This window comes from Dothidotthia symphoricarpi (genome assembly GCF_010015815.1).
Source record: "Dothidotthia symphoricarpi CBS 119687 unplaced genomic scaffold P153scaffold_21, whole genome shotgun sequence".
In the NCBI taxonomy this organism is placed as follows: domain Eukaryota; kingdom Fungi; phylum Ascomycota; class Dothideomycetes; order Pleosporales; family Dothidotthiaceae; genus Dothidotthia; species Dothidotthia symphoricarpi.
This window is the reverse complement of record NW_022985028.1, coordinates 455530-481161: the sequence shown is the minus strand read 5'-3', so window position 1 is coordinate 481161 and position 25632 is coordinate 455530. Positions and strand designations below refer to the sequence as shown.

Sequence of the window (25632 nt, the reverse complement as noted above, 5' to 3'; positions counted from 1 at the left end):
CGAGACATTGGGGAGTTGCCTAGTCAGTACAGTGCATTGGAACGCGGTCGTAAGCGTTATAGAGCTCTCGGGCCTAGCTGTGGAAATAATGCTTGGAGTACATACACTGCATCAGCACGACGTCGTAGTCGCCTCGGAACTTACGTCTTTCCTTGTGAAGACGATATCTGGATGACGGCATTCTGATACGAGTGTCTTGAATGCATAGCGAGCGGGTATTAAAAGGTATGTGAGGTGTCGAAACTATTATATCAACATTCACCTTGAACACTAGCTGCACACATAGAATTCGTACAACCACACTACAACTCTTACAACAAGTAAATAACCCATCTATCAAAACACCCGTGCGAAAAGGGAAATCTCGTCAAGTCATCATATCCAGACCACACTCTCCCAGAAAATCCAGAATGCCATCCCTCCATCTCACAACTCCCAGTTCAAAAACGCCTCACTGGCCCTTGTGCTCCGTCTTTCCGACCACATACCCACACCGTCCTTTCTCTTGCTCTTCCGGAACCAGCTACCCATCATCTTCTTCACGCTATGTCTCAGTTCCGCCGCATGTCTCCCACACAACCGACTCCCGCGATCAGAGCAGCGAACACGCTCGCTACAAGATTCATGTGTGCAGTGCTGAACGCCCGGCGTGATGGGAAAGGACGAATGTGGCGCTGCTGTCGATACGGAAATAGTAGGTGTTGAGAGGTTGAGGGAGAGGGAGGGTTTATTCCATATCGACTTGGACGTGAGCGGCAGAGGGGGCACGTTCCATATTGACTTCACGCTCGAAGTTGTCGAATTGAAGGTCGGGTTTGTACGGTACTTCACGCCCCAGGCGGAGATCTGATGCGTCATGGCGGGATTGCGTGTCGGTATGGGGAGGAGGAAGGCCGTGCATTGCGGACAAGTGCAGGATATGTTTAGACCGGGGGCGAGCATTTTCGATTATTCTGTGTAGGGCATTGTTGAGATTTGGGAGGAGGGGTATAAATCAATGGGTGAGATAATGGCTTCCAGGCTACTTGAAATATCTCGAGATATAGATTGTTTGTATGAGACCATGAAACAAGCCACTCACATTCCAGACAAAGACTGCGAGCTGTAGTTCCTGTGTTGATACAGTCGTTTGGTGTCTTGAGTCACACTTACTGTACACCAGCCTTCTTTCGTGTTGTGAACAAAGCCATTGAGTATTTTCGTCCTGTTTTGGATTCCAGTATCCTGGCTATAGGGTATATTTCGGGCCATCTTATGATGATATCCCTTTACTACCGGATTGTCTGATTTTGTAGCTTATGTGTAGCGTCAGACTCCAAGGGCACCCTTGTGGCGTCGCTGTTTGCATCAGGGCTTTTGACTTTTTGAAACGTTTCCTGCACTGAAACGTCATCTTCTGAGATCCCAGGATTCGGGTTTCGATTTGTCGAGACGAGTTGACGTGTTCGTGGCGGCGCGGTTCGTGATCTGAGACCTGGAATCTGACTCTGTGGTACCTCTATTTTCTTAAGATTCCACGTTTTCTATTTGAAACGTTCTGCCATTGTTGACCAAGTGTCGCAACTCTTTTTTTGATTCCTCACCTTGTTGTGGCGTAGTCTATGATTCGTTCAGTCCTATGCGAAGATAATCATTTCTTGATTATGGTTGTCGCGCTGTCTCTGATCATGACCTTCAGGCCCTGTCGCAGTCAAGGTTTTCCTACACTTGTGAGGGCGAGTACATTGGAGTGACTGGACGCGTTATCGCAAAGTATCAGGCTGCTGCTGCGACCATTGTTGCGATCTTTTGGATAAAAAGTTGGTTAGAATACTGTTAACGTAGAAGAAGTTATGTTGTGCTGTTCAGATGACGAGAATATAAATGAGCTGAAAAGTGTATTGACTCGTATTTTTCTACGTGGATACACTGCCCAACATGAATTCTGGCGGACTCTTGCGAGACGATTCAAAGTGCAGTCAAAAGTCGAGTCGTGCTGTGACCAAGGGAGTTGACGGTTTATGGTGACCAGACAATCGCCCAATGGTTTTTGTACGGTTCTACTTACGTGCAATGCTCATTCGTCGGCGTGGGAAGGTTGGATGAGGATCACTCAGATGTACTACTTTTCCTCGGATTATGGCTTAAAGAATATTTCGCGAGCTGGCAGGCTCTGTACATGATCCTCCAGAGTCTACTCAAAACCTTCACAAAGAGGTTGGCCATACTGAAAAGCGACCTGCTTCATTTGGCTGTGTGTATGATCTAACGCCGTCTTGTAATGAATGATGTTTTGCTTGTCTGATCATATATTGACGGTAATTTGGTTCGAATGCCATAAGGCCATTAGCTTGGTATTGAACGCGGATTCCTAGATTGGAAGACGCAGCTAAGTGACTGTCGGTCGTATGGGAATATCCAAGGGTGCGTCCGTTTCTAGTGGCGGTACGCCTTTTTGCCATCGATGAAACACATTGATCAAACCATGGTCTCCAACACCAACGCACCACTCGCCATTGTCGCTCCACGCAAACTGGCGAAATGAGAATTCTACGTACTTGGGTACCACGACAGTCTTGTGCGGTTTAATCGAAAAGAAAGGATCGCTTATACCTTTGTCGCGATATTGTGATGTCGTCTTCTTCCGTTTCGTTTTCGAAGCACCTGAACCAGCGCTCGCAGCAGATGGAGCATCAGAAGCGGAACTTTCGTCGCGAATGTGATGTGCCAGGCCAACGGGTAACTTCAACATTTCTTCACCTATGTCGGACTTCTCGAGGCGTTGAAGATCCCAAAATGAAACCTTGCTCTTTGCATCGCCAGCAACCAGAACTGGATGGCGACCTAGTCCACTAAACACAGAGAAGCGCATGTAGAATTCTGGAGTGTTTGGTAAATCGAACTGGAGAAGCCTCTGGAAGCGTCCTCCCCATGCTGAGCGCGTGTTCGATGTGTGGTTTTTAGGAATCGTGACTGTTGTCTTGCTTTTGACGGCACTTGATGTTGGGATCGGAGCCGGAGGAACTATGTCAGTCTCTGATGTAAACCCGTCTATCTTCCAGAGAATTATTTTGCCTTCTCGGGCAGCTTTGCTGAAAATCAAGTCGCCCGACCATCGAAGACTGGAAGTGGTTAGCCACCAAGAAATTAAGAAACTCTTGAAAGGTGATACTACCAATCTACCATATCAGTGTGCACTTCCGTAGTGGCAAAGTGAGGATAATGGATTATGGCGGGCTTGTCTGTCCCCATGTAGTCCTTGATGTTTTTGGGTACAGTCCACTGGACGTGTCAGTCATATAACCTACGCACCGTGCATGCCATCTCACCATGTTGATCTTAGTGTCCATGCTGGCAGTCAAGATGTAGCGACCTTTGCGGTGATAGGCCTGGGCGAGTTAGGCCTTGTCTACTCACGAGCTTCTAAGCAGCCTACAAGTGTAAGGATTTCCTCTCTATGGCCTTGTCCATGGCATATTGCTGCAAGCGGTTGTTCTCTGTGAGTAGGGTCGAGACTCCATAACCGAACGCTTTGATCTCTACTGCAAGATGCCAAGATGGTAGGGTCTGTTGGTGATATCGCAAGGTCATTTATATCCTTCAACTGTAAGAGACCGTCTTGAACATGCAGTCTTGGGTCTACTCACGTGCCCATGTCCTGCCAGTGTCTGTGTATGTCAGCTGAAGTGACACAAGTTCGACAGCTGGAAACATACTGTCACAAGCTCGCCTGTTTCGACGTTCAGGACCTTGATCTCAGACATGTTACCAGTCACGCAAATTAGCGGGTTCCCATTTTCAGCTTGCGACCATGCAACACTGTTGTATAGGAGTGGCTGCGAGTAAGGCCAACAAGGTCAGTTGATGCTCAACTAACGGTACACTGACCATACCTTGTCGGCTGGTGTCCTATCGTCTTCGTCTTCCATCCACCGTAAGATCTCGATTGTATGGTTCTTTTCCAGTACACATCGGCAGATGATGACCTGGTTCAGTCAGCAATATTGTGAACCAAACACTCGGTGGTACATGCGTGAGTGCCTCCGCATATTGCAAATACGGGGTCTACGCCGGGAGGTGCATACGGGTAGAACTTGACATCGAAAATTTGGACTAGGACTGTTAACAGAGCAACGCAGAGTACTTGGTCAAACTAGCCTGCATTGAGCTTGCTGGAATTTTTTTGACCCTGGAAAACAGGTCAGCAACGAAGGCCTGCACGAAGCCCTGATGCACGTACTCCAAGCCGGATGGTTCCCCGAAGGGACGGCAGCTCCCCGTTCCCATTCATGGCGTCACAACGGCTATGCACGAATTGTCGGTATAGGATACAGCTAGGAAAGGCGGTGTCCAATTGAGGCACGACTGGTGAGGCCGGAAAGTGGAGGAAGGAGCAGGAGAATGGCTGTACTAGCGCCGTGTCGAATCGTCGATGACAGGCCAGTGTGACAAGTCGGTGATAGCAGATCGTTCGTCGAGCTGCTGCTCTTGGACCGACTCGTCGTTGTTTGGATCGGGAATACCGGAGCACCGCGCGCGTACTTGCTCGTACTTGCTCGCACACGCGAGTGGTCGGAACTCTTTAGCGAATGCTCGAGTGCAGGCCACCAAACACTCTCACTCTCCAGTGCAGTAGCGCCAAAGTTAGCTGGTCGGTTAACGCCGCCAAGATGCATATCACTCGGCCAGCGTCATTCAGTCCTCCTGTACCGTGGTGGCCTTGTACGCCAGCATCAGCTTCAGAACTGCCACAGACACAGTTGCGTTATTGCCTCGGCCTTGTGCTGAACCTGTCATCTTCGTTCGCGCAATTGCCGCTCGCGCCAACAGACAGTGCTTGCGCGTCGATCCCACCCCTTGCTTCATTGAGTGCTCGCTTGCTTCGCGAGTGCAACGCATCCACCTCCTTGGCGTCACTGTGTATTGCCATTTCCGCCGACGTGCGCAAGGGTCTGAATGTGTGAACCTGTCTGAACCTGTCTGTGTGCGTCGTGGCGGCCCTCGTCCCGTGCGATCCTTGACGCGCTTCGTGACCCACGAGGCCTAGTTCAACGGCGTTCGGTTGCTCTCACTGCGCTGCTCCCTGCTGATGTTCGCAACTGCTGTGAGCCAGTCCAGTCTCATGGAATCACGAACAACGGGCCTCATATAATCCTCTCCCCCATCCCCAAAGCCCAGCGCCACCGTCGTTGCCGCTGTGGGATAGTCTCTGCGTCGCCATTACATCACACTTGTGACTAGCTCGTACTCTAGAGGCCCTCCCCGGCTACCTGTCGCTACAACGACCTCAGGCGTTACCGCAACCCTATCCAGACGTCTGACACGTCCCTTTGGCGAAACCTGGGGACCGTCTACTTTAACCTGCTCTTGTTTCCTAACTGAAGAGCAAGCATTCATCTGCGGCTTCGCCTCCCACGGCGGATTGTCCTACTCGCCATCGTCCGGACCGCCAATAGTAGACGAAGGACCCTTACCACGTCGTAGTCCGCCAACATGGACACTACCTTCATCACCATCCATGGTAGGTTGGAACTAGCGTCCCAATACGAGTAGCGGCTTACCATCTCGACAGACCTCACCGACGACGCCAACATCCTTTACTCTTCTGACTCTATCGTTGACATTCTCGGTCACACACCTGACGAGGTTGTTAATAGATCAGTATGGCAATTCTTTCACCCCGATGAGCTGCCCCTTGCGAAAGCGAAGCACGGTCGAGGGGTGAGACTCGACAAAGCAGCTGTTTTATCCTACTGCCGCCTCAAAAATCGACAGGGCGATTGGGTAGGGTGCGAGTGTTGCTTCTCTATTGTCTACGACGTCATGGTCTGTTGCATTAGTATCTATAGACATGGCATGCAGAGTCAGAGTAAGATTACTGTATTGATCTCGACTCGCAAATACAATGGCTGACATACCTAGAACGAGCGGTCGAAGCTCCTATCGTACGCAAGCTGTTTGCCTCGTCTCCAGAGGATCCGCGTTATCACATGTTGTCACACCTTTCCAGCAAGTTTGGTCTCGGACCTCAAGAGCAGACCCACGAGCCTCGTGCGGCCCTCTTTCTCAACAGGTTCACACGAACCTTGACTGTCATGTACGCCACGAGTGGCATCGAGCAGATACTTGGTATATCTGGAGAAGCCATGAAAGGACGTAGCTTTTACTACTGCATTGCGTCAAACTGCCTTGACGACGCTGTGCGTTGTCTGGAATCTGCCAAAGGCAATGATTCTATCGCTTACATGCGTTTCTTCTTCCGCGATCCCCGCCTTGACGACACTCCCGAAACTCCTACTTCTGACAGCGACGACGAAATCATGACAGACGTTACAGGCTCCGATGATGAATCCGAGGACGCGTCTGTAGACGGACATCATCTCACAGACTCAAGAAACACATCCCATTCTTCCAACGATACCTCGAGCAGCCACAAGCCACCTCACCCGCGTACGGATTCTGGTGAAAGCCTGAACCCGGCAGACAGTCACCACACCATTTTCGGCGAGCATTCCGCGACCCGCTCATCATCATCGTCTTCACTACCAGGTGACTCACCGCGTTCAGAGTTCCACGATGACCCCATTGAACTCGAAGCTGTCATCTCTTGCACCTCGGACGGGCTCGTTGTCTGTCTGCGCCGTGCCCGTCCGCTACTACCAGGAATGATGCCAGTTACACAACCTGCGCAATACAATGGTATCTATGCAGCGCCCTGGGCAACGCAGCCTGTCTTCCATCCGGCCCCGCCACAAATGCCTGCCTATCCTCTGGGCGCTCAACATCCTACCATGTTGCAGGCTGGACCGTCACTGCAATTTCAAAATGCATTCATGCAGAGTATTCGCGACGTCGCTGTTTTTGCTTGGGCGCTCACGGGTATCAACGGCAGTTTGGCAGATTATGCTCGTGGTAATCCAGTCGGCGAGAGCCAACCACCTGAGGGCTTTCCTATCTGGAACCCACTCCCCGATCCAGTATCCTTTGGCAAACAATCCACTACGCCTTCTGGATATGTTTCTGGATCTATGAGCTCTTCGAGCAACGATCGATTTGGGTTCGGCGACCCCGGGCTCAGTTGAGCACATGTCGTCGCAATTTGCACAACAGGCGCATTTCCATGAGAATACCAATAAGCAGGTGTTGAAATAATATATCCTATCGCGACGGGTTTCCAGCCTAACCAGACGCTGGGACTCGTAGGCGGGCGGTGATGCCCGAGGATTTCAATGTTGATCATGCATCAAGACGAGAAGGAACGATGTCTTCATGCAAAGCAGAAGGACGTGTTATACCAAACGGATTCTGATCGACGATCATGACGACAATGTACTTTAAAGATTACACTTTCCTTTGTTAAGTTTCTTCTCTCTATGTAGCAAACAAAAACACTCGAATACTCTTTATACTCTGTGCTTGAATCTCCTGTAGACTGTCTTGTCTACATTTCTCGGTGATCGCACTCGACATGCAAAGTCGTTTGGCATGTGCGTTGCATCAATATGGAGAGTACTTTAAGATATTCTGATGGCTAGTGCTTACGCTTTCGCTAACCATCCCTTGCTGTTCATATCTTGGAAGTCGTGAGTTCCGCTACCCCCACCTGTGTACACACACCGTAACACACAATTTTGGAAATTAGACGTTCACCAGAAGCGCTTCAGGATACGTGTCGAACATTACAATCCTCTGCACTTTATAGCGACTTGCAAAGCAACTACCAAGGGATTTGTGTTTATGCTTTGGCGCACAGGCTATACCACCACACCTAAGGTTGAACATCACCAAGGATGAACAACAAGGCTGAACAACTGAGCACGACCAAGACCCAGAACTGAACACAGCCAAGATCTAAAACCGAACGAACACGAGCTCCTTCGTAGCTATGACATGCTTGTGCCTTTGTCCTTCCTCCCACAGCCACTCCCGGACGTCCCAGGTGACCAGCCCCTTCGTCTCGTCAGGGTGGGAACTACCATCACCCTGCGATGGCAAATAGAAGCAATTCTTGTACGCCACTATCTTGGTTCATTCGTGTTGGCATACCCTTTGTGTTGATTCGGATTGCCAGTGGAATGAAGGCTGACACCTCCTACCTGGAGCATGCCCATGCTCGCCTTCTTCATCTTCTCTCTGTTCGGTTTGGTCTTCGTGCTATCCTTTGAGCGACGGTTTCCGCAACGTCACGCGCGTATCTCTCAGTGCAATTTACGAGAGTTGTGAACATCGACATGGTACGACCAGTATCCAGTATGCCGTACTGGCAAGGCCTCATCGTCACTGTTCTATCTGTCTCGCAGCTCGCCACCTTCGGTTTTGCGCAAGATGCTGCTTCGTCCACACCAGTTGTGACTTCTTCACCGTCCATCACCTCGGCGAACACACCGAGTTCCACCAGTTCAGCACCGCCCCAGATACACACAATCCAAGTCGGACTGGCAGACCACAAGATGAAGCCTGAAGTCACCGTCGCGAATGTTGGGGATGTATGTTTTCTAATTCATACACGTCGTATCATCTTCTTGTTCGTTCAAGTTCTATGGTCCAAATCGGCGTTGATGACTTGAGTTTGTTCAAGTCGCAACGGTCATGAGCCATCTCGGAGGAAAACATGCGCGCTGACATATCCTCAGATCGTAGAGTTCCGTTTCTACCCTCTAAACCACAGCGTCGTACGCGCAGAATTTGAATATCCGTGCATCCCGTACGAGATGACGGGGTCAAGCAAAAAGGGCTTCCACTCGGGTTTCTTCCCAGTAGACAAAGTCCTCCCCAATGTAAACCCCTCCCTCTCTTTGCTATCTCCATGTCCTCCATGCATACATCCTACACCTGACAGTTCACAATTAACATCATCCCAGCCACCAATGTACAGCATAGACATAAACGACACGCTCCCCATATTCTTCTACTGCTCCGCCCCCGGCTCCTGCATAACCTACGGCATGGTCGGCGTCATCAACCCCCCAGCCAACAACAGCATCGACCGCCAACGCCAACTCGCGCTCGACAGCAGCTACATGCTCCAACCAGGCGAGCCCTTCCCCGCCGAATCCCCCTTACCGTCAAACCTCCCCCCATCCATACCCTCCTCCCTGCCCACCACCACCAGCAACCAAGGCGAAAAAGCCTCAAAGCACGGCCTAGCAGCCGGCGCCATCGCCGGCATCGTCGTAGGAAGCGTCGCTCTCCTACTCCTCGGCGCCCTGCTATTCTACTTCTGGGGCCGCAATAAAGCGCTCAAAGACGAGGTGGACCGCACGCAATCCACTATACACCGACGCATGAGTCCCGTCCCCACGGCTGGGTTTCCCATCCATCACCATCACCAGCAACAAATGCAGAGTAGTCAAAGCGCGCCGCTCAATGCGCAGAACCCGTCTTCAACGGTCTACCAGCACTACACCCCTCAGAAATACACAAACGCTTCCGTGGCTCAAACGCCTACCCCCCCTCCCCCTCCGTCTTCGCTAGCCCACCCGTCTTACCCACATATGCATACACACTCACCCTCCCCCCCACCAGGCATGCACTTCATCCCGCCTCCCCCCCACCACCTCCAACACACGCCCACGCACACGCGGGACCAAAGCCTAGAAATAAGTCCCATGATGGGGTACCACGACACGCACAGCCACAACGCGTCGCACTCGCGGACGCCGACGCTGGAGAGCGGTGCCCCGTGGTCGGCGGCGCCGACGTATGTGCATTACGGCGAGGGCGTTGTGCCGGCGCCGGCGTACGAGGAGAATGCGCATGCGGCGGCGCTGGCGCAGGAGCCGGTGGAGATGGATGGGGAGGGGCGGGCGGTGGGGGGGAGGGAGAGGGGGGGCGAGGAGGCGGGGAAGAGGGATTCGTTTGGGAGGGGGTGAGGGGGTGGTTGGGTGGGTTTGTTGATGTTGACGGTGATGACGATGATGGGGGTGGATGAGTTGTTTGATCTGTTTTCCAGAGTTTCGGTGTCGAGTGTCTAGATTGTATAATGGAAAAGTTGCACACTTGTCATTCACTTTCACTTGACTTCTTGTACACTTGATAGTGTCAACATGGGAGTAGAAAAGCTTTTTTTACTTTGGAGTTTCTCATCATCAGTAATATTCCCAATCAGCAGCGGTTCGGAAGCTTGCCAGCTCGTATTTCCCCACCGACCCGTTCCATTGCATTCCACATCCCATCCCATCGCATCCTATCGTATAACGCCTCGCGGCGAGCCGTAACAAAAGGCGTTTGGTGTAGCATGACCATGCCATCCACATCCACATCATCCTCAACCCCAACCACAAACGCCTGCCAGCCTGCCATCCAGCCTACCCACCAAAAAAAGAAGAAGCCCACACAAACGAGGAGGAAAACTCGACATTTTGCAAAAAATATCTTTTTTGGAAGAACAGAAGAAGAAAGAAAAGGAAAAGTTCCTCCCAACCGAACATCTCATAACAAAACGACCGAACGCTTCGAGTCGTAAATGAAAGGGAAAAAATGTGAGCAAAAGGAAACAAAGAAGGGATTTCGCCCAGCACGATTACATGTTATACATTTGCCGCAACAGAAGGGAAAAAAACAAGAGAAGAATGAAGCAGGGTCGCGCTGCGCCCCTTACCTCCCTTCGAAACGGCCACACATGTCCAAACGAACAAAGCAAGACTGAGCTGGGTGTTGTAAATCATACCCGTCATGTTACCGTAGGCGTGGAGGTAGTGGCTGTCGATTGGATGGGCTTCGATTCTTCTGTGACTGTCGACAGCTGTAGCTCGATGCTCTTGCCTGGCGGTGAACCGTTGTTGTTAGGCAGGCTCGCTGTCGACAAGGTTGGGGAGGTTGTTGACTGCGATTGCGCGAGTGATGGTGCCGAACCAGAGCTGACAGACTGCGCAAGCCTCGCCCTCCTGCTGGTATAGTCGCTCAAGCTAAGTTTCTTGCGCGCTGGTATGGGATTGATTGCGTTGTTGACGGCAGGTGAGAAAGGCGACGCAGCTGTGAAAGTGCTCGGAGACTGCGCAATGCTACTCCCTGCAACAAGTGCTGTGGTGGATCCGGGAGTGGCCATCGAATAGGTGGTGGCAGATGGATCAGCAGGGTCGAATTTTGGAGGCATTTGAACATGGAAATCGACATGTCTTTTCGGCGAATTCACAGTAGATGTCGGCGACTGCTGAGAAGGTGGTGATACTGGCCATGGTGGCGCCGGTGGATTTATCGGGGGGTGTGGTGTCCCGGATGAAGCTTCCATGACCGGTGCGTCTGCCATTTCTTCGACTTTGGGCTCCACAGCTTGTGGCACAGCAATTGTTTCAGCGTCATTCATGTCGACGTCTGGTTCAGGTGCGGGTGTCGGTTCCTTGGCTGGAATAGGTTCTCTAGATCTGGCATCGCTTGTTGAGTCGGTTGATAGATCCATGGCTGAGGATTCGTCCATTGGAGGTGATGGTGGCAACGGCGAAGGCTTATTCGGGGACACTTCCTTTAGAGCGGGCGACTTGATCTCCATCTTCACTGACGTAGAACGCATCCGCTCGCGTTGCAACTTGTCCTCTCGAGCCTGCTGCAGAAGCTTGCGTTTGAATGACATTGGAGGCTTCATGTCCCGCAGCTGGGCAGGAGAATGACGACTGTGTGCACCGTTGCCATTGTCATTCGTCTGTGTGGATGCGTCTTGGTAGACAGGTTTTGGCTTCGGTGCGCTGCGGCCGTTCGTCTTCGTCGAGCTACCCGACGTCTTGCGCGCCACGCCATGACTGTGTTCGCGGTGACGAGGAGTAGGTGAGAGTTCTGAAAATCCAAGGCGCTTCTGTGAACATAATTAGCCTCCATCGGCGTAGGTGGCGAGGGGTGTCTTACGGAAGTCATGAGGCCGGGCGTGTTGAGAGTAGATCCAGCACTGTTCCTCTTTCCTTTCTTGCTCTTGTGTTGCTCGTCAATCTCCAGTTTCTCGAACAAGCTTTCCTGCTGTTGTAGCTTCCTCTTCTCACGATTGGACATTTTTGAATCACCCTCGAGCGAGAAGTGGGTGGCCGGTGTGATGTCGCGACTGCTGGATTTGTGTGAGCCGGAAGTCGATCGACTGTCCATGTTTTCGTCGTCGGCAGCAGCGTCGCGATCGCGATGCAGCGTCTCACTGCCTGCGCGGCTGTTGGTGGCATAGCCTGTGCTAAGAGGAGAGACCTGCAGTTTCTTCGACTTCCTGCCTTTAGCCTTGTGTTGCAGTGCCGACTCAGTAACGGTGGTACGGCGAGCGCGTTCGAGGAGGCACTCATGACCTGCTGAGGTGTCGCAAGCACAGCCACCGAAGTTAGCGAGGACGCAAGACACCCATGGCTGTATCCTCTTGAAGCCTTCCTTAGCACCGTTTGTGACAACCTTGGCCAATTGCTTCTGGATTTCAGAGTCAATGTCCCAGCCGACAGTGAGCTCTTCGCCAGGGTCAATCCCTCTTGTCGGGAGGAAGCAGAAATGATAGTCGTTACTAGGTTCAATGAGGATTTTGATAGCCATGTTGGGGACACAACTTCTTCTTGCGAATCGTAAGATGTTGCCTTCTTGCCGGGTGTCGATGTATATTGGTAGGTAAGGATGGAAGAAGACAAAAGGCTCTGGGTGTCGTAGTAGGTCCCACCGGTTCGAGGCGTCCGAGAAGTAATCCTCTTTGCGTCCGACAAGACCTTTCAGCTCGCCAATGTATCCGTTTTCGGGAACGAACGTCTCGACTGTGAGGTAGTGCCATTTCGGATGGAGGCCGTGGGCGACTATGCTGGGGTTGTCTTCCGTCTGCTTGAAGATGGTAGGCGCCGATACTTCAATGCCTTCGATGGTGTCTTCTATGCGTGAGAAAAGGTCCTGGGGCCGCTTACCTCCGCTGACCTCAGCGAGAGCATCTGGATCCTTAAGCCACGTGGCGATGTCGTTGGCCACGGCGATGCTGGTGTACGAGTTGCCGGTAGTCGATGGGGGGTCGGGTTGCTGGCAGAGATGCATGAACTCGGAGGAGAAGTCTTCTATGGGAGCGTCGAGGTTGGTGAGAAACTTGGCGGGACTGTGGCCGTTGACTGCAAGCGAGCTACCCCGTTTGCGCGACGTTGGAGCGAGGGCAGGGGCTTGGCTCACAGATCCCGAGCTGCGATGGCTGGTCTTGGGGCGTTTGTTTGGCGGCGGTTGGTCTCGCGGGCTACCGCTTTTCCGTTCCGAGTTGTATTGCAGGTCGTTGTTGGGGTGGGCGGCCCAGCCATTGGGCTGAACAGCTCCAAGCGGGTCCTTTGTTCGCTTCTTGGGGTTCTTCGTCGTCGACTTGGGTCTGCCCTTTCGCTCGCCAAGGGCCTGCAGCTGCTCCCTGCGCAGGCGCTGTTTCTCGGAGGCGCTTCTCGAGTCGACAGGTCTGGGGAGGCAGTCTGTACACTCGTGCACGTCGGGTACATGGTGGGCAGACTCGTAGTAGCATACAATGTGCTGCCACGTGTCGCACTTCTCGCACAGGACGGTGTTGCCGTCGTCGTCGGAGAAGCCGCAGATGCACTTGATTGTGGACGACTCGTCGTCGTCGAGCGTGCCATGGAGCGGAGGCGAGCCGTTGAGATAGGCAGGCGCGGGCGGGCCAGCGTAGAAGGCGACGGAAGCCGGCTGAGTGTCAGCATGCGCCTTGGCCGACGAGACGTCTGTCATAATCCGGCAGGCGGGCTGGGATGCGGAGGTGGTGGTGTTGTGGTAGCTGGCTCAGGCTGCGTGTGCTCTGGATCGCATGACGCCCAACGCGCAGACGATCAAAGCACGACTGGCAGCGGCGGCTCGAGACGGACGCGGCGGGCGGTGTCGAGGGCCGTCTGCGCTGTGGGGCGGGCCAGGCGACTACGCGAGAGAGGTGGCCGCGCAGAGGAGGCGGTCCTGCGAGGGAGCGGCGTGGGCACGTGTGGGCAACGGCGTCGCTGGGGGCACGGCGACGACACTGACAGGGCCGTGTCGACGGGCTAGCATGAGCGAGCAGCGTTGGCTTCAGCAGCAGCGGTGGCAGGCAATGCGCCCGTAGGAAAGGAGAAGCGAGGACGGCGGCAGGGCGGCTGGTGCGAGGCGTCTGGCTGCGGGCCCCAACAAAGGAAAGCGGCGCGCGCGCTGGAGGGCGGCACCGGCGGCAGGCGGAGCGCTGGACGGCGGGCACACGGAGGTCGTCGTCGTGGGCGCGGGCGACGTGGTGCGGTGTGGGAGTCAGAACAGGACAGGACGGGCAGGGTGGAGGGTAGAGTCTGAGAGGAGAACGAGAAAGGCCAGTGGCCGACGCACGCAGACTAGCGTCCCAGGCCGTCCGTGCGCAACGAGCATTCGGAATCGGGCCAGCAGCAGAACGCTACCAGATTAGTCGCGAGGGAGCAGCAAAGTTGGCATCAAACCTTACCGGCCTGTGTGGCGGGCGTCGGCCGAGACAGCAGCAGCAGCCCGTGGCCCCTTGGCCGCGCCCTGGCCCCGGCCCCAGAGGGGTGAGGCTCCGGCGCTGGCGTCGAGAGATGAGAGAGGCAACAGACTCGGGGTTTGGCTGCCTGTGTGATGAGACGAGCAGTAACAGCGTGGCTGCTGCTGCACACGCTGCGCCCAATCAGCGGCCGGACGCTGCGGCCTAGCGTGCTCATGCGTGCGACTTGGCCGATCAAGCCCACGGTTGCACACGGGGACGAGGCCACTCACGTCGCCTGGCGAGAGGTCAATCGCCGCCTGGCTCCTTGACCTTCACGGCTGCGACGCGCAAAAGGGAAGCGACGACGCGACGTCGCGGCAGGAGCAGCACCGCGGCGACGATAAGGGAGCGCTGCAAGCCCCGCCCAACACTCCTGAAACACCGTATTACGGGCCATGAGGTCATCCAGGCGCGTCCCACACAAACACTGTTGATGATGAGCGTTACTCCTCACACCCTGGAGACTACCCAAACCACAACCCTACTCTTGGCTAGTCGAAATGCCCAGAACCACGCCGCAGTGAGCTTTTGCAACAGCTTGACGACTCCATGCAAAACATGGTGACACTCACACGCCTTGAGTATCGTTGGTATGCGCCTCCCTGTGGGTTGTCCTTGCAGTATTCGATCTTGTAGTTTAGGGTCGTCATTCTATTGAAAACAACGTAGCTCAATTCCGGGTATCCGACTAACCAAGAGCCTTACTCGCGCCTTGCAACAGACCTGGGAACCTGATGCGTCGACTGCATGCACCCCAGAGCCTGCTAGTGCCAACCAGACCACTTCGCGTCCCGAGCAGCGTTCGTCGTCGTCGTCCTCTGCACGCAACAAACGACAGGTACCGCCACTCGCATACCCTTGTTCTGTCTTGTCTGGGTACCCCATTGCGAAGCGCAGAGCCACAATACATCACCACCATGAGCCGCCAGAGCCTAGAATCTCGACAAATTTATCCGCGTAGCAAAAGGAAACCATGGCACGTCAGTATTCGAGGCAATCTGAACCACAAATGTGATCGTAAAGAATTGGAATTGGTACAGTTCCACACCGTAGTGTGAAGACAAAGAGTAAAGAGGGTATACTAGAAATCGCTCAAAGCCTCAAATCATCAATCATGACTCCACTCTTTTCCACCACCACTCCTCATTCTTACACGCTCATCAATCTGTCTCGTGGTAAAGGATATCTCGCTCTTTCCGCTTCACTCTCACTGATGCTTGCTCGAAGCCCCGACGGTCTCCTCATCACTCCCCTTCTTCTGGATGCGCCTCCATTCCGCCTCGTCGGCAGGGGTATCAATCTCATTTGCTGTCAACTCTGGCGTCTCCTCATCCTCAATTTCCTCGGGCAAAATAAGGTTCAAGATCACGGTGACGAAAGCAACGACGGCGAACCCAGTCTCCATGACAAGAACGATGGCGTTGTAGAAGCCGAGAAGTGCCCTGTTGGGGCCCGAGTAGGTAAAGACAAAGGCGAACCAGCTGCGAGATGATTAGTACGGGCTCGGAAGAAAAATGGCAATATGGAAGACTTACGTAGGAACCATGGTAGCACCAAATCCGAGTGAGAATCCAGCAGTCAAGATAAAACGATTGCGGCGCGTAAAGGGCATAGTGCTGATAATTCTGATACCACTGACAGCCACGGCAGAGAACAAAAACGTCGTCATCCCGCCCAGCACTGCGCCCGGAATCGCCACCAAGGCCGCTGAAAACTTTGCGAAAACGCCCATGACAATGAGCCAGAAGCAGCACGCGTACCCTGCCTTCCTGTTTGCACAACGTGTGAGCGCAATCACGCCGTTGTTCTGTGCAAATGTCGACATGGGCGTAATGGTGCAGAGACCGGCGATAATGCCGTTGAGTCCATCGGCGAGAACACCGCCCTGGATGCGGGAATCGTACGTCTCGCCATCAACCTCTAGGCGCGACACGTCGCACGTGGCGGTGATGTCGCCGATGGTTTCCATGGCAAGCACCATGTACACTGCTAGTAACGGTAGAACTATAGGTCCGTAGACGGAGAGCTTGAATGTGTGCACCCAGACAAAGCTTGCGACAGGCGAGGCCTTAATGCCGCTGGCGTCAAAGTAGCCAGTTGCACCAGCGATGATGCACCCCACAAGCAGACCCAGAACGACGGCCGTTGACTTCATGATCGGCGCGCCAAAACGTTCCATGAAGATGATAGTGATGAAGACGCTGAAGCCAAGTCCAATGAACTCTGCGCTGCCCCAGGGAAGCGCATGCGGGGCGTTGATAGTAGGACATAGACGGTAGATACCTGTTGTCGGGCGCGACGAGCATCCACCGTTACCCCCGGCCCAGTTTTCAAAGCCTGTCGTGATGAGGTTCACGCCGATGAGCATGACTGTCGGACCAGTGACCAGGGGCGGGAAAACTTTTTTCAAGATCCGAGGAGGTGTAAAGGCCATGAGAACTTCGAGCAGAGCGCAGCAACACTGCGTTCCCAGAATTGCGCCATAACCATCGGGACAAGGCAGCTTCGTGCCATCCGCAGCCGTGGGACAGAATCCAGTCTGGTACATTTGGTTGAGTGCACCAGTGGCGACAGGAATGGTAGCAAAGGAACAACCGACGACGGAGATGAGACCGGTTCCAATATAGTAGGGCGTCTTGTAGATGTGGAAACGAGTAATCTGAATAGAAGAGAGGAAACCACAGACGATAAGCGAAGTCGACACAAGGTACCGTTGCTGGTCAGGGGTCAAGTTTGCCGCGCTTGAGAGGATGATGGGGGGCGAGATGACACCAGCCAACATAGCTAAAGCGTGTTGGAATCCCAGAAGAAGAGCGAGGAAGACTGGCATCCGATCGTTCAGGCCGAAGAAAGGTGCTGCTCGGCGCTCCTTCTTCACAAAGGGAAGGTTTGGTTTGAACAAAAAGGCATAATCGTAGTCTCCAATAAGTCCCTTTCTGCACTTTGTTAGCTTTCAAGGTCACAACTGTGTCGCGAGATCGCGAGACAACAAACATACTTGGTAGTAAAGGCCTTTATAAGACGTCTACCCTGCTCACCGAAGCTGCGCTTCGGCGTCGTATCAGGGCCAATGCGGTCTGCCATTGTGGGGATTGGCGATCACGTTTATGGGGAAAGATCCTGCCCCTGTCGAAAGTTCTAGGAAGAAATTTGGTAGAATCGTAGTCTCCTCAGGGATGTATTTAACTGTCAGGCGATGTACCAATGGATCTGACGTAGATACCGCGATAAGAGAGGCGATTCGAAAGTTTTGATAAGATCCACGAGTCTTGATGATCAATGGCAAATGGCTGATGGCTTGAAGTTACGACCAGTGAATTGTCTCCGAGTTCGCTAAAGTAATGTGTCGCGTGCACTAGCGGTGCCAGAGTGCGGGATGTTTCTTCGATCTTGTAGATGGGTTTTCGATCTTGCGGGGCGACAAATAGTTGGTAGTGAGATCTTCAGAGATCGTGGGTTCGGGTGGATGAGTGATGTGATGCTGAACCAGTGGGACAAGTCTACCTTTGATCTTATACAACCCCAGTTATCTTCCTACTAACCCTTACGATATACAATTGCTTCTCTATAGGTACTTAGTCAAGGCCTAGTGCCACTCGATACGACAGCCTTGCTGGAGCTGGCCGAAGCGCATCGTGGCCCGCCGGGAACGTAGTGAGTTTCCACGGAACAGTTCGTCGGGGTGGGAGTTCGCGAGCCCTAGGCGATTTCTACTGATAGCAGCGCGACCTATGATTGGCTAGAAGCACGTGATTATCGGTAGCCCCCGATGGCGATATGCCAATCGTCGTAAGCAGAGAGCTTTATGTACCTCATCGCACAAGGTGGTGAGGAGAAAATCTGTCTGGGCATGTTGCTGAACGCCTCAGAGATGCCTTCTCGCCGGAAGCCGTCTTGAAGCACACGGTGCTATGCGAGGAAATGTTTGAAGAGGAATTGCCTACCTGCTTTCAACTGCCTCGCCATCTACCGGAGCGAATTTCTCAATCATCGAGGTGCAGTCTACAGGTCGCAGTGCTGGACTTTTGAGATGGTCGCCAACCGCTCTGCTCCAACTCTCTCACATCGAGTCCCCATCTCGAACCGACAGCAACATCTACCGCGCCCATCAACACGACCTGACCAAGTCTAGGGCATCGCTTCCAAGGGCGCACATCTTGTGTACACATTTATCCAGAGGCCGTTGCGACGTTGTGGAATGTGCTGATTTACTTTTTTGGCGAGATGAGGAGAGCGCGGAGTCGACTTCAACACACGGCTTCAGCGCTACGTTTGCAAGTCCCTACCCATATGGGACATTGGATCATCAGTATCGGGACGACATTCGAATCATCCCACAAAGGTCGTGTCGAGATCCAAAAAGTTGGTGGATTCAACTAATTTGGTTTGCGACCTGGACATGTACTACGCCCTTGAGCTATACAAACTAATATATGTAAGTGTTCCATCATTGTGAACGTCATGATCTCAATGGCGGTGCTGAACAAATTGACGTGTTAGTCGCCAAGTTTGCGAGCTAATATCATCATCGACAAGCAGACCGCGTTGTGATCCGCGCGATGTTGCATGCGAGAAGCCGTTGACGCCAACAGCCTTACCCGTCTACTGACAACCATTGTTGAGTCTTTAGACATGTCTATCCGCAATGCACGTAACATCTGATACGACAACAGATACCCCGCAGACGTTTCAGCGGACCGTAGGATCAGTTGAGCCTTGGTTGCGAAGTGGCATCGCCCATCGATAATGTCGACGAGCATCTGTATGGAAGAAGAAACGGGCTGGATAACGAAACATGGTGTTGAGAGGCAGCTGTCCCAAAAAGGGTTAGGGTTGCGAGACGTGCCACAAATCAGGGTCTCTGCGAACTCTGTCAACCACCTCGGCGGAATTTCGTCCCGCCTGCCTTGGAGGCATCTTGCTCGACGTGCGTCAAGTTCATGGTGGGACTGAGGCCCTTGAGGTTGTGTCTGATTATTCCGCGTTATCTGGTACCGACCTGTCAGGCTGGTCTCTGGTGATGCGTGACTGCAAACATACGTAAGGCTGCATGACAAAGATATCAACAGCAGTTCGGGCAAGTATCCTGGAAAGGGCATCGTTCTCTGATTTGCTAGACCCCACCCATCATCTGTAACGTCGTTGAGCGGGGCGCGAGATCGAAAGAGATGTATGCTTGCGATGACGAACTAAATAGTGGCATCACCACGGCGTGAGGTCTGCCATGCCGGGTCAGGCACTTTGCTGGCCGGGGTGCTTGGGAACAGACCAACAGACCGCTTTTTGGCTCCTCTCCACCAGAGTGGCCAGGAGCAATGCGATGGTGCAATTGATGGCGCCGACGTTGATCTTGTAGAATCTGGGGAATGTTCGAGACGTATCAAAGTCACGGACCGGCGCAAAGACGGCCACTCAAAGCGTCGTCAGGCCCGAGATCAGCGGAGCTTCCACGGCAAAGATCCGCTGGGGCACGAAGTCTTTTCGCGACAGTCGCTGCATGGGCCGCACGCCTATCTGTGCGGGGCCCTGAGCCAGCGAATAACGCGTGGCGACAAGCGTGCTATGACAAAAGTTGCGGCGATTGCTGGCCTCGACGGGCTCATGGACACTCTATGCAGGTCCGGTTTATTCGCTTAGCTGGCAGAATTGTTGGGGTTCCGCCTCTCCTGTCATCCGAGCCCTGTATTAAAGTGCATGCTGCCCGTTTGCTCTTCTCCCGCTATCCTCTCTTGCTCCTTCCCTCCCCCTCTCGCCTTAGTCACACAGTGACGTGGTATTCCATTCTTTGCTGGAGCTTTGACAGTCGCGCGAAGACTGGTGCTTAGTTTTGCTGAGCCACTGGTGTCTCCTTCGCCAACCCTCGCTTCTTCCTCGACACCTCATCGCCACCTCACCATGCCTTCCCACCAGGCCGTCTCTGGCGATCTCGCCATTGACCCCAAGTTTGTGTCGCAGCCCTCTCCCATGGCTAGCACCTCGGAGCCCAACCGCGACCCCAAGTACGACCCTAAGAAGCCACACATCGCCGACACGCCCCTCACAAGGGCCAACTGGCACCAGCACGTCAACTGGTTCAATGTACGTCTCAATTACACCCCCCACGTAATGACATGCACTAATTGTTTGTCAAGGTCTTCGCTATCATTGGCATCCCTATGGCTGGTTGCGTCGCTGCCCTCTGGACACCTCTACAATGGAAGACAGCCGCATGGGCCGTCATCTACTACTTCTGGACCGGTCTCGGAATCACCGCTGGTTACCATCGTCTCTGGGCACACAAGTCGTACAACGCCTCCTTGCCATTGAGCATTTTCCTCGCTGCCGTTGGCGGTGGTGCCGTCGAGGGCTCCATCCGCTGGTGGAGCCGTGACCACCGTGCCCATCACCGTTACACCGACACCCCCAAGGACCCGTACAGTGTCCGCAAGGGCCTTCTCTACAGCCACATTGGATGGATGGTCATGAAGCAGAACCCCAAGGCTATCGGCCGCACCGACATTACCGATCTGAACGAAGACCCCGTTGTCGTCTGGCAGCACAAGCACTACGTCAAGGTCCTCCTCACCATGGGCCTTGTCTTCCCTATGGCTGTTGCTGGACTTGGTTGGGGTGACTGGCAAGGTGGTTTCATCTACGCTGGTATCCTGCGCATCTTCTTCGTTCAACAAGCTACCTTCTGCGTCAACTCTCTCGCTCATTGGCTCGGCGACCAGCCATTCGACGACCGCAACAGCCCCAGGGATCACGTCATCACCGCCCTTGTCACCCTTGGCGAGGGATACCATAACTTCCACCACGAGTTCCCCTCCGACTACCGCAACGCCATCGAGTGGCACCAGTATGACCCTACCAAGTGGTCCATCTGGCTCTGGAGCAAGCTCGGCCTCGCCTCCAACCTCAAGCAGTTCCGCGCCAACGAGATCGAGAAGGGTCGTGTTCAACAACTCCAGAAGAAGATTGACCAGAAGCGCTCCAAGCTCGACTGGGGTGTTCCTCTTGACCAGCTTCCTGTCATCGAGTGGGACGACTACGTCGAGCAGGCCAAGAACGGACGTGGTTTGGTCGCTGTTGCTGGTGTTGTCCACGACGTTACCGACTTCATCGCTGAGCACCCTGGTGGCAAGACTCTCATCAAGAGCGGTATCGGAAAGGATGCTACTGCCATGTTCAACGGTGGTGTGTACTTCCACTCGAACGCTGCCCACAACCTTCTCTCCACAATGAGAGTAGGTGTCATTCGCGGTGGTTGCGAAGTTGAGATCTGGAAGCGCGCCCAACGGGAGAACAAGGACGTCAACATCGCCAAGGACGATGCTGGCAACGCCATCATCCGGGCAGGTAACCAGATCACCAAGGTCCAGCAACCCGTCGCCAGTGCCAGTGCGGCATAGAGTCATTGTCATCTGCGTTTTTTAGCGATTTTAGGTGTTTGGGATGCTTTTCGACCTTGGAAAGGCATAATAGTTCTAGCTTTCGTTACATCATCACGACCATGATTCTTTCCCAAAATTTAGACGGGGCACATCTGCAGCCTCAATAGGCTTGTCCAATTCTCGCTCATCGAGATGGACCAAGAATGCATTATTCACACCTAATGTCTTGACTTTGTTTTTGCTTATGATGTTGTGCTTCAATCGCTCTTTCCATTCATCACTTACTCAAGTCCGTGCGTTACCATCAGTGCCAACTTCGTTTGCTTGCATCTCACCTTCACTCACCATCTGTATCTCGATTGCGTGAGAATGGTGTCAGACAACTACAGCAACCCATTGCCCAAGCGGCGTAAACTTGCCGATCTACCAGACGAGGTAGCCCCCACCGGTCCCCCAGAATCAATCTCCGGCACGTCCAAAAGCCTCGAAAGACCCATCAGTCCGCCGCTCCGTAGACGAAAAAGCCCTGCATTGCTGCTCGGCGCTGATGACGTAGCACCACAAGCTTCGCCACTGCCATTCAGAGCCCTGGATTCTGCAAGAGCGTTCGAACAGGAAACAGCAAAGCATGGACATGAGAGGTTCATCTCTTCACCTGTTCAACTCACTAGGATTCAGGACCTTGCACCGTGGCAGAATGTTGATACGGTAGGGTTGGGCGATTTGCTGGGGGATCCGATGATTAGGGAGTGTTGGTGTTTTAACTATTTGTTTGATTTGGGGTTTGTTATGTGAGTCTTCTTTTTGTGTCGAAATAGGTGGTGGGGAGACAAGGAAGGGCGGTGCTGATGGGACTTAGGAAGCATTTCGACCATGATACGAGGGATATTGTCAAGGTCAAGATCGTCCATGGGTTTTGGAAGAGAGATGATGAGAGGAGGATTGCTTTAATGGTGGGTCTTGTCATGTCGATTCCTTTCGAAACCGCATCTATCACTATTACTCTGCAGCCCGAGTTGCCATTTTTCACATCAGTATAACTGACAATCAACTAGGAGACGGCAGAACAATTTCCAAACATGGAAATCCTGAGTGCCTACATCCCCGATCCCTTCGGCACCCACCACTCGAAAATGCTTATTCTCTTCCGCCACGATGGCCTCGCACAGGTCATCATACACACCGCAAACATGATCCCCAAGGATTGGACCAACATGACGCAGGCAGTGTGGCGGTCGCCTCTTCTTCCACTGCTCCCTCAATTGCCAACATCCAGTTCAGCGGACATCCACTACCCGATAGGCAGCGGCGAGCGCTTTAAAGTCGACCTCCTGCGCTATCTCAACAAGTACGAAAAGCGTGTATCAGGACTACCAAAGCAACTCGCCGACTATGACTTCCACGCTGTGAGGGCAGCGTTCGTTGGAAGTGCGCCGTCACGGCAGGATCCTAGTACCACACAGCCTGAGAGGCATACATCGTTTGGCTGGCTTGGGCTACAAGAGATCTTGTCTGAAGTGCCTGTATCGAGCGAGGGGAAGGCGCCACATATCGTAACCCAAATCTCGTCCATAGCAACGCTGGGTGCGGCCCCAACATGGCTGACCAACTTCCATTCTGTTCTCAGCCGGCACAGTGCTGTACAGAATGGACCTGAAGTAGGCTCTACAAGTACATCTCCGGATGCAAAGTTCAGTGTCGTCTTCCCTACCCCAGAGGAAATACGCACTTCCCTCGACGGCTACAAATCCGGCGGGTCGATACACATGAAGCTTCAATCTACGCAGCAGCAGAAACAACTCGAATATCTCAAACCATTGCTCTGTCATTGGAAACACTCGCCAACAACCACACCCACCAGCTCCCATTCCTCCACTTCCGAGTCTTCTCACGACGTCGACTCTCCTCCCTTTGGTCGGGCACTTCGCGGCCCTGCGGCCCCGCATATCAAGACATATATGCGCTTTAGTAATGACGAGCACAAGACGATCGACTGGGCGATGCTAACAAGTGCAAATCTGAGTAAGCAGGCATGGGGCGACGTAGTGAATAAGAAAGGAGAGGTCTGGGTGCAGAGTTGGGAGACGGGTGTTGTTATTTGGCCTGCACTATTCGCCGAGGACGCGGTTATGGTGCCGACATTTGGACAGGATATGCCGACGCAGCAGGAAAAAATAGACAAGGGAGAGCATGCTGAAGAGTCGAGCGAGGCACGACATGCCAGCAAGAACAAGACAGTCGTGGGGTTCCGCATGCCGTACGATCTTCCTCTCAGCCCTTACGCAGCAGAGGATATGCCTTGGTGCGCTACAATGCAGTACCAAGACCTGGACTGGAAGGGTTGTGCGTGGGGCGGGTGGTAGAATCGTAATACATATCCTTGCGCCTTCACCGCACGATGCCAATATGTACCACGAACCCGCTTCCCTCTCTCAACCCCTCGCTGAGAAGACGGTCCGGAATCTGCCAGACGTAAAATTTCTCATGGAAGCTCTTCAGCCACGCCTCGAAGACGTCTGGGGAGCGCAGCTGCTGCGCAATTATGCACAGCGTCGGGTTCTGTGCATCGTCGTCTTGTAGTGAGCGGAGGCGACATACAGATGCACACGTGCTATTCAGCGGCTCGATCAGAGACTCGTTGTAGATGCAGTCACATGCAATCAGCACATCTACGTCTCCAACGGAAGAAACGTCGTCTGTCTCCCAATCCAGAGCGCGGGCTTGTATGCGCTCATTCACGCTGTTTGGCTGGCGCGTGTTCTGTCTGCCGTTTTTCCTCTGGGTGCGCGGCAGCACGACGTCGAGGTTCTCGGCGATGTTTTGCTTGAGCAGTTTCAGCACGTAGGGCTGGTCGGTTGCGGTGTATCTGGCTATCTTCGGACCGAGGCTGAGGGCCACGATGCCGGATACGCCGGCGCCGAGCTCGAGTGCGGTTGAGGTGTTGGTGAGGAGGTTGTTTGCGAAGAGGAAGTTTGTGGGCGATGAGATCCAGGAGGAGAAGAGGGGAGTGACTTTCCATACGACTAGTTGGGGGGAACATGTCAGTGTGCGACATTCTATTCATGTAGAATTTGATATTGTGACTATCATAAGATATGAGGTTCAAGATACACACATGTGCACTCAAACCCCTAACATATTCATCTTCACTTCGGAATTATGCAAGGTATGTAGAGACGCGACAACAGAACGAGTCTGTGCTTTAGTTCACCAATCCCAGCCAAGACGGTGAGATCCTGGGGCAGTGCACAGTGCATAGAGCGAACATGAATATGAACACACGTACCTGCACCCGTGGTACCTGTCTTACGGTCCGAAGTCAGCAGACCTCTAGACTGATGGATGGTCAGATCGCAGCCTGCGATCGTGACGTCGAGCGTGGCGACCTGGGAGTCTATGAAGCCGAGCGATTGTGAAGGGATGTCTTGCGAGAAGACGACAAAGGCCTCTGTTCTGGATGCATGAGCCTCATGTCTGGATCGGGGAATACTTGAGAAAAGCGAGGGGGTTGGGCTGGCGAATCGGATCCCCAGAACCATGCGATGAGCCGAGGGCGACGGAGGTGTTGGACGAACGAACCTTCCTCGGGGTCGGTCACGGGCGCCGTGTCTAGGATGCGTGTAAGATGCATGGCGCAGGGTCGCTGCTTTGGCTGTGTCTGGTGCAGAGTCTCGGGCGTTTTCTTATGCTTGGCTTGGAGGCTGGATGTCGGCCGAAGGGAATTTGCTTCACGTGCAGTCTGGATAGTGGTGCAGGCAAGGGCAGAGGACACAAGTCATGGCATGCTGTGTGCAGCCATCACACGTTCGTATGCGTGGTTGAACGCGTTGGATGCAACGGCCAGGG

General features: G+C 53.5%; 10 protein-coding genes across 10 annotated transcripts; 5 read left to right on the top strand and 5 right to left on the bottom strand.

Annotated features, from left to right (window-relative positions):
- Positions 1-1898: 1898 nt before the first annotated feature.
- Positions 1899-4486, bottom strand: P153DRAFT_370407 (WD40 repeat-like protein). The gene is made up of 10 exons (XM_033669031.1): positions 4220-4486; positions 4138-4168; positions 4013-4092; positions 3873-3965; positions 3696-3815; positions 3627-3647; positions 3416-3577; positions 3309-3368; positions 3155-3261; positions 1899-3101 (listed from the first exon to the last, which is right to left on the bottom strand). The coding sequence occupies exons 1-10, from the start codon at positions 4268-4270 to the stop codon at positions 2369-2371; spliced, it is 1458 nt and encodes a 485-aa protein (XP_033519475.1). The 5' UTR covers positions 4271-4486; the 3' UTR covers positions 1899-2368.
- A 986-nt stretch (positions 4487-5472) lies between these two features.
- P153DRAFT_379145 (uncharacterized protein) lies at positions 5473-7061 on the top strand (the record flags this gene model as incomplete). Its single annotated transcript, XM_033669849.1, has 3 exons — positions 5473-5500; positions 5552-5848; positions 5902-7061. The coding sequence occupies 3 exons, from the start codon at positions 5473-5475 to the stop codon at positions 7059-7061; spliced, it is 1485 nt and encodes a 494-aa protein (XP_033519474.1).
- A 1076-nt stretch (positions 7062-8137) lies between these two features.
- P153DRAFT_400574 (uncharacterized protein) lies at positions 8138-9851 on the top strand (the record flags this gene model as incomplete). The annotated part of the gene is made up of 3 exons (XM_033671838.1): positions 8138-8465; positions 8613-8756; positions 8841-9851. The coding sequence occupies exons 1-3, from the start codon at positions 8211-8213 to the stop codon at positions 9849-9851; spliced, it is 1410 nt and encodes a 469-aa protein (XP_033519473.1). The 5' UTR covers positions 8138-8210.
- Positions 9852-10547: 696 nt separating this feature from the next.
- Positions 10548-13970, bottom strand: P153DRAFT_120063 (uncharacterized protein). Its single transcript, XM_033661970.1, has 2 exons — positions 11818-13970; positions 10548-11767 (listed from the first exon to the last, which is right to left on the bottom strand). Exons 1-2 carry the CDS (start codon positions 13630-13632, stop codon positions 10652-10654), a joined length of 2931 nt encoding a protein of 976 aa, XP_033519472.1. The 5' UTR covers positions 13633-13970; the 3' UTR covers positions 10548-10651.
- A 1650-nt stretch (positions 13971-15620) lies between these two features.
- On the bottom strand, positions 15621-17497 carry P153DRAFT_379143 (Xanthine/uracil permease; the record flags this gene model as incomplete). Its single annotated transcript, XM_033669848.1, has 3 exons — positions 15621-15894; positions 15949-17349; positions 17412-17497. 3 exons carry the CDS (start codon positions 17495-17497, stop codon positions 15621-15623), a joined length of 1761 nt encoding a protein of 586 aa, XP_033519471.1.
- Positions 17498-18745: 1248 nt separating this feature from the next.
- P153DRAFT_119276 (uncharacterized protein) lies at positions 18746-19824 on the bottom strand. The gene has a single exon (XM_033661967.1). The coding sequence runs from the start codon at positions 19510-19512 to the stop codon at positions 18910-18912; it is 603 nt and encodes a 200-aa protein (XP_033519470.1). The 5' UTR covers positions 19513-19824; the 3' UTR covers positions 18746-18909.
- P153DRAFT_119975 (uncharacterized protein) lies at positions 19623-20499 on the top strand. The gene has a single exon (XM_033661969.1). It carries the CDS (start codon positions 19780-19782, stop codon positions 20236-20238), a length of 459 nt encoding a protein of 152 aa, XP_033519469.1. The 5' UTR covers positions 19623-19779; the 3' UTR covers positions 20239-20499.
- Positions 20309-21804, top strand: P153DRAFT_301171 (delta-9 fatty acid desaturas-like protein; the record flags this gene model as incomplete). Its single annotated transcript, XM_033664367.1, has 2 exons — positions 20309-20491; positions 20545-21804. The coding sequence occupies 2 exons, from the start codon at positions 20309-20311 to the stop codon at positions 21802-21804; spliced, it is 1443 nt and encodes a 480-aa protein (XP_033519468.1).
- Positions 21805-22155: 351 nt separating this feature from the next.
- P153DRAFT_300873 (phospholipase D/nuclease) lies at positions 22156-24149 on the top strand (the record flags this gene model as incomplete). The annotated part of the gene is made up of 3 exons (XM_033664353.1): positions 22156-22577; positions 22646-22739; positions 22842-24149. 3 exons carry the CDS (start codon positions 22156-22158, stop codon positions 24147-24149), a joined length of 1824 nt encoding a protein of 607 aa, XP_033519467.1.
- Positions 24150-24161: 12 nt separating this feature from the next.
- P153DRAFT_119240 (uncharacterized protein) lies at positions 24162-25567 on the bottom strand. Its single transcript, XM_033661966.1, has 3 exons — positions 25366-25567; positions 25073-25234; positions 24162-24809 (listed from the first exon to the last, which is right to left on the bottom strand). The coding sequence occupies exons 1-3, from the start codon at positions 25415-25417 to the stop codon at positions 24175-24177; spliced, it is 849 nt and encodes a 282-aa protein (XP_033519466.1). The 5' UTR covers positions 25418-25567; the 3' UTR covers positions 24162-24174.
- Positions 25568-25632: the final 65 nt, after the last annotated feature.

Coding starts and splice junctions, on each gene's coding strand:
- P153DRAFT_119240 (XM_033661966.1), bottom strand. CDS start 25,417: ATGCATCTTACACGCATCCTAGACACGGCGCCCGTGACCGACCCCGAG. Junction 25,235..25,365: donor CGTGACCGACCCCGAGGAAG/GTTCGTTCGTCC, acceptor CATCCAGAACAG/AGGCCTTTGTCGTCTTCTCG. Junction 24,810..25,072: donor GACAGGTACCACGGGTGCAG/GTACGTGTGTTC, acceptor CCCCCCAACTAG/TCGTATGGAAAGTCACTCCC.
- P153DRAFT_119975 (XM_033661969.1), top strand. CDS start 19,780: ATGTTCGAGACGTATCAAAGTCACGGACCGGCGCAAAGACGGCCACTC.
- P153DRAFT_370407 (XM_033669031.1), bottom strand. CDS start 4,270: ATGAATGGGAACGGGGAGCTGCCGTCCCTTCGGGGAACCATCCGGCTT. Junction 4,093..4,137: donor TTCCAGCAAGCTCAATGCAG/GCTAGTTTGACC, acceptor TAACAGTCCTAG/TCCAAATTTTCGATGTCAAG. Junction 3,578..3,626: donor CACTGGCAGGACATGGGCAC/GTGAGTAGACCC, acceptor TTACAGTTGAAG/GATATAAATGACCTTGCGAT.
- P153DRAFT_119276 (XM_033661967.1), bottom strand. CDS start 19,512: ATGCCCTTTCCAGGATACTTGCCCGAACTGCTGTTGATATCTTTGTCA.
- P153DRAFT_120063 (XM_033661970.1), bottom strand. CDS start 13,632: ATGACAGACGTCTCGTCGGCCAAGGCGCATGCTGACACTCAGCCGGCT. Junction 11,768..11,817: donor CGCCCGGCCTCATGACTTCC/GTAAGACACCCC, acceptor TTATGTTCACAG/AAGCGCCTTGGATTTTCAGA.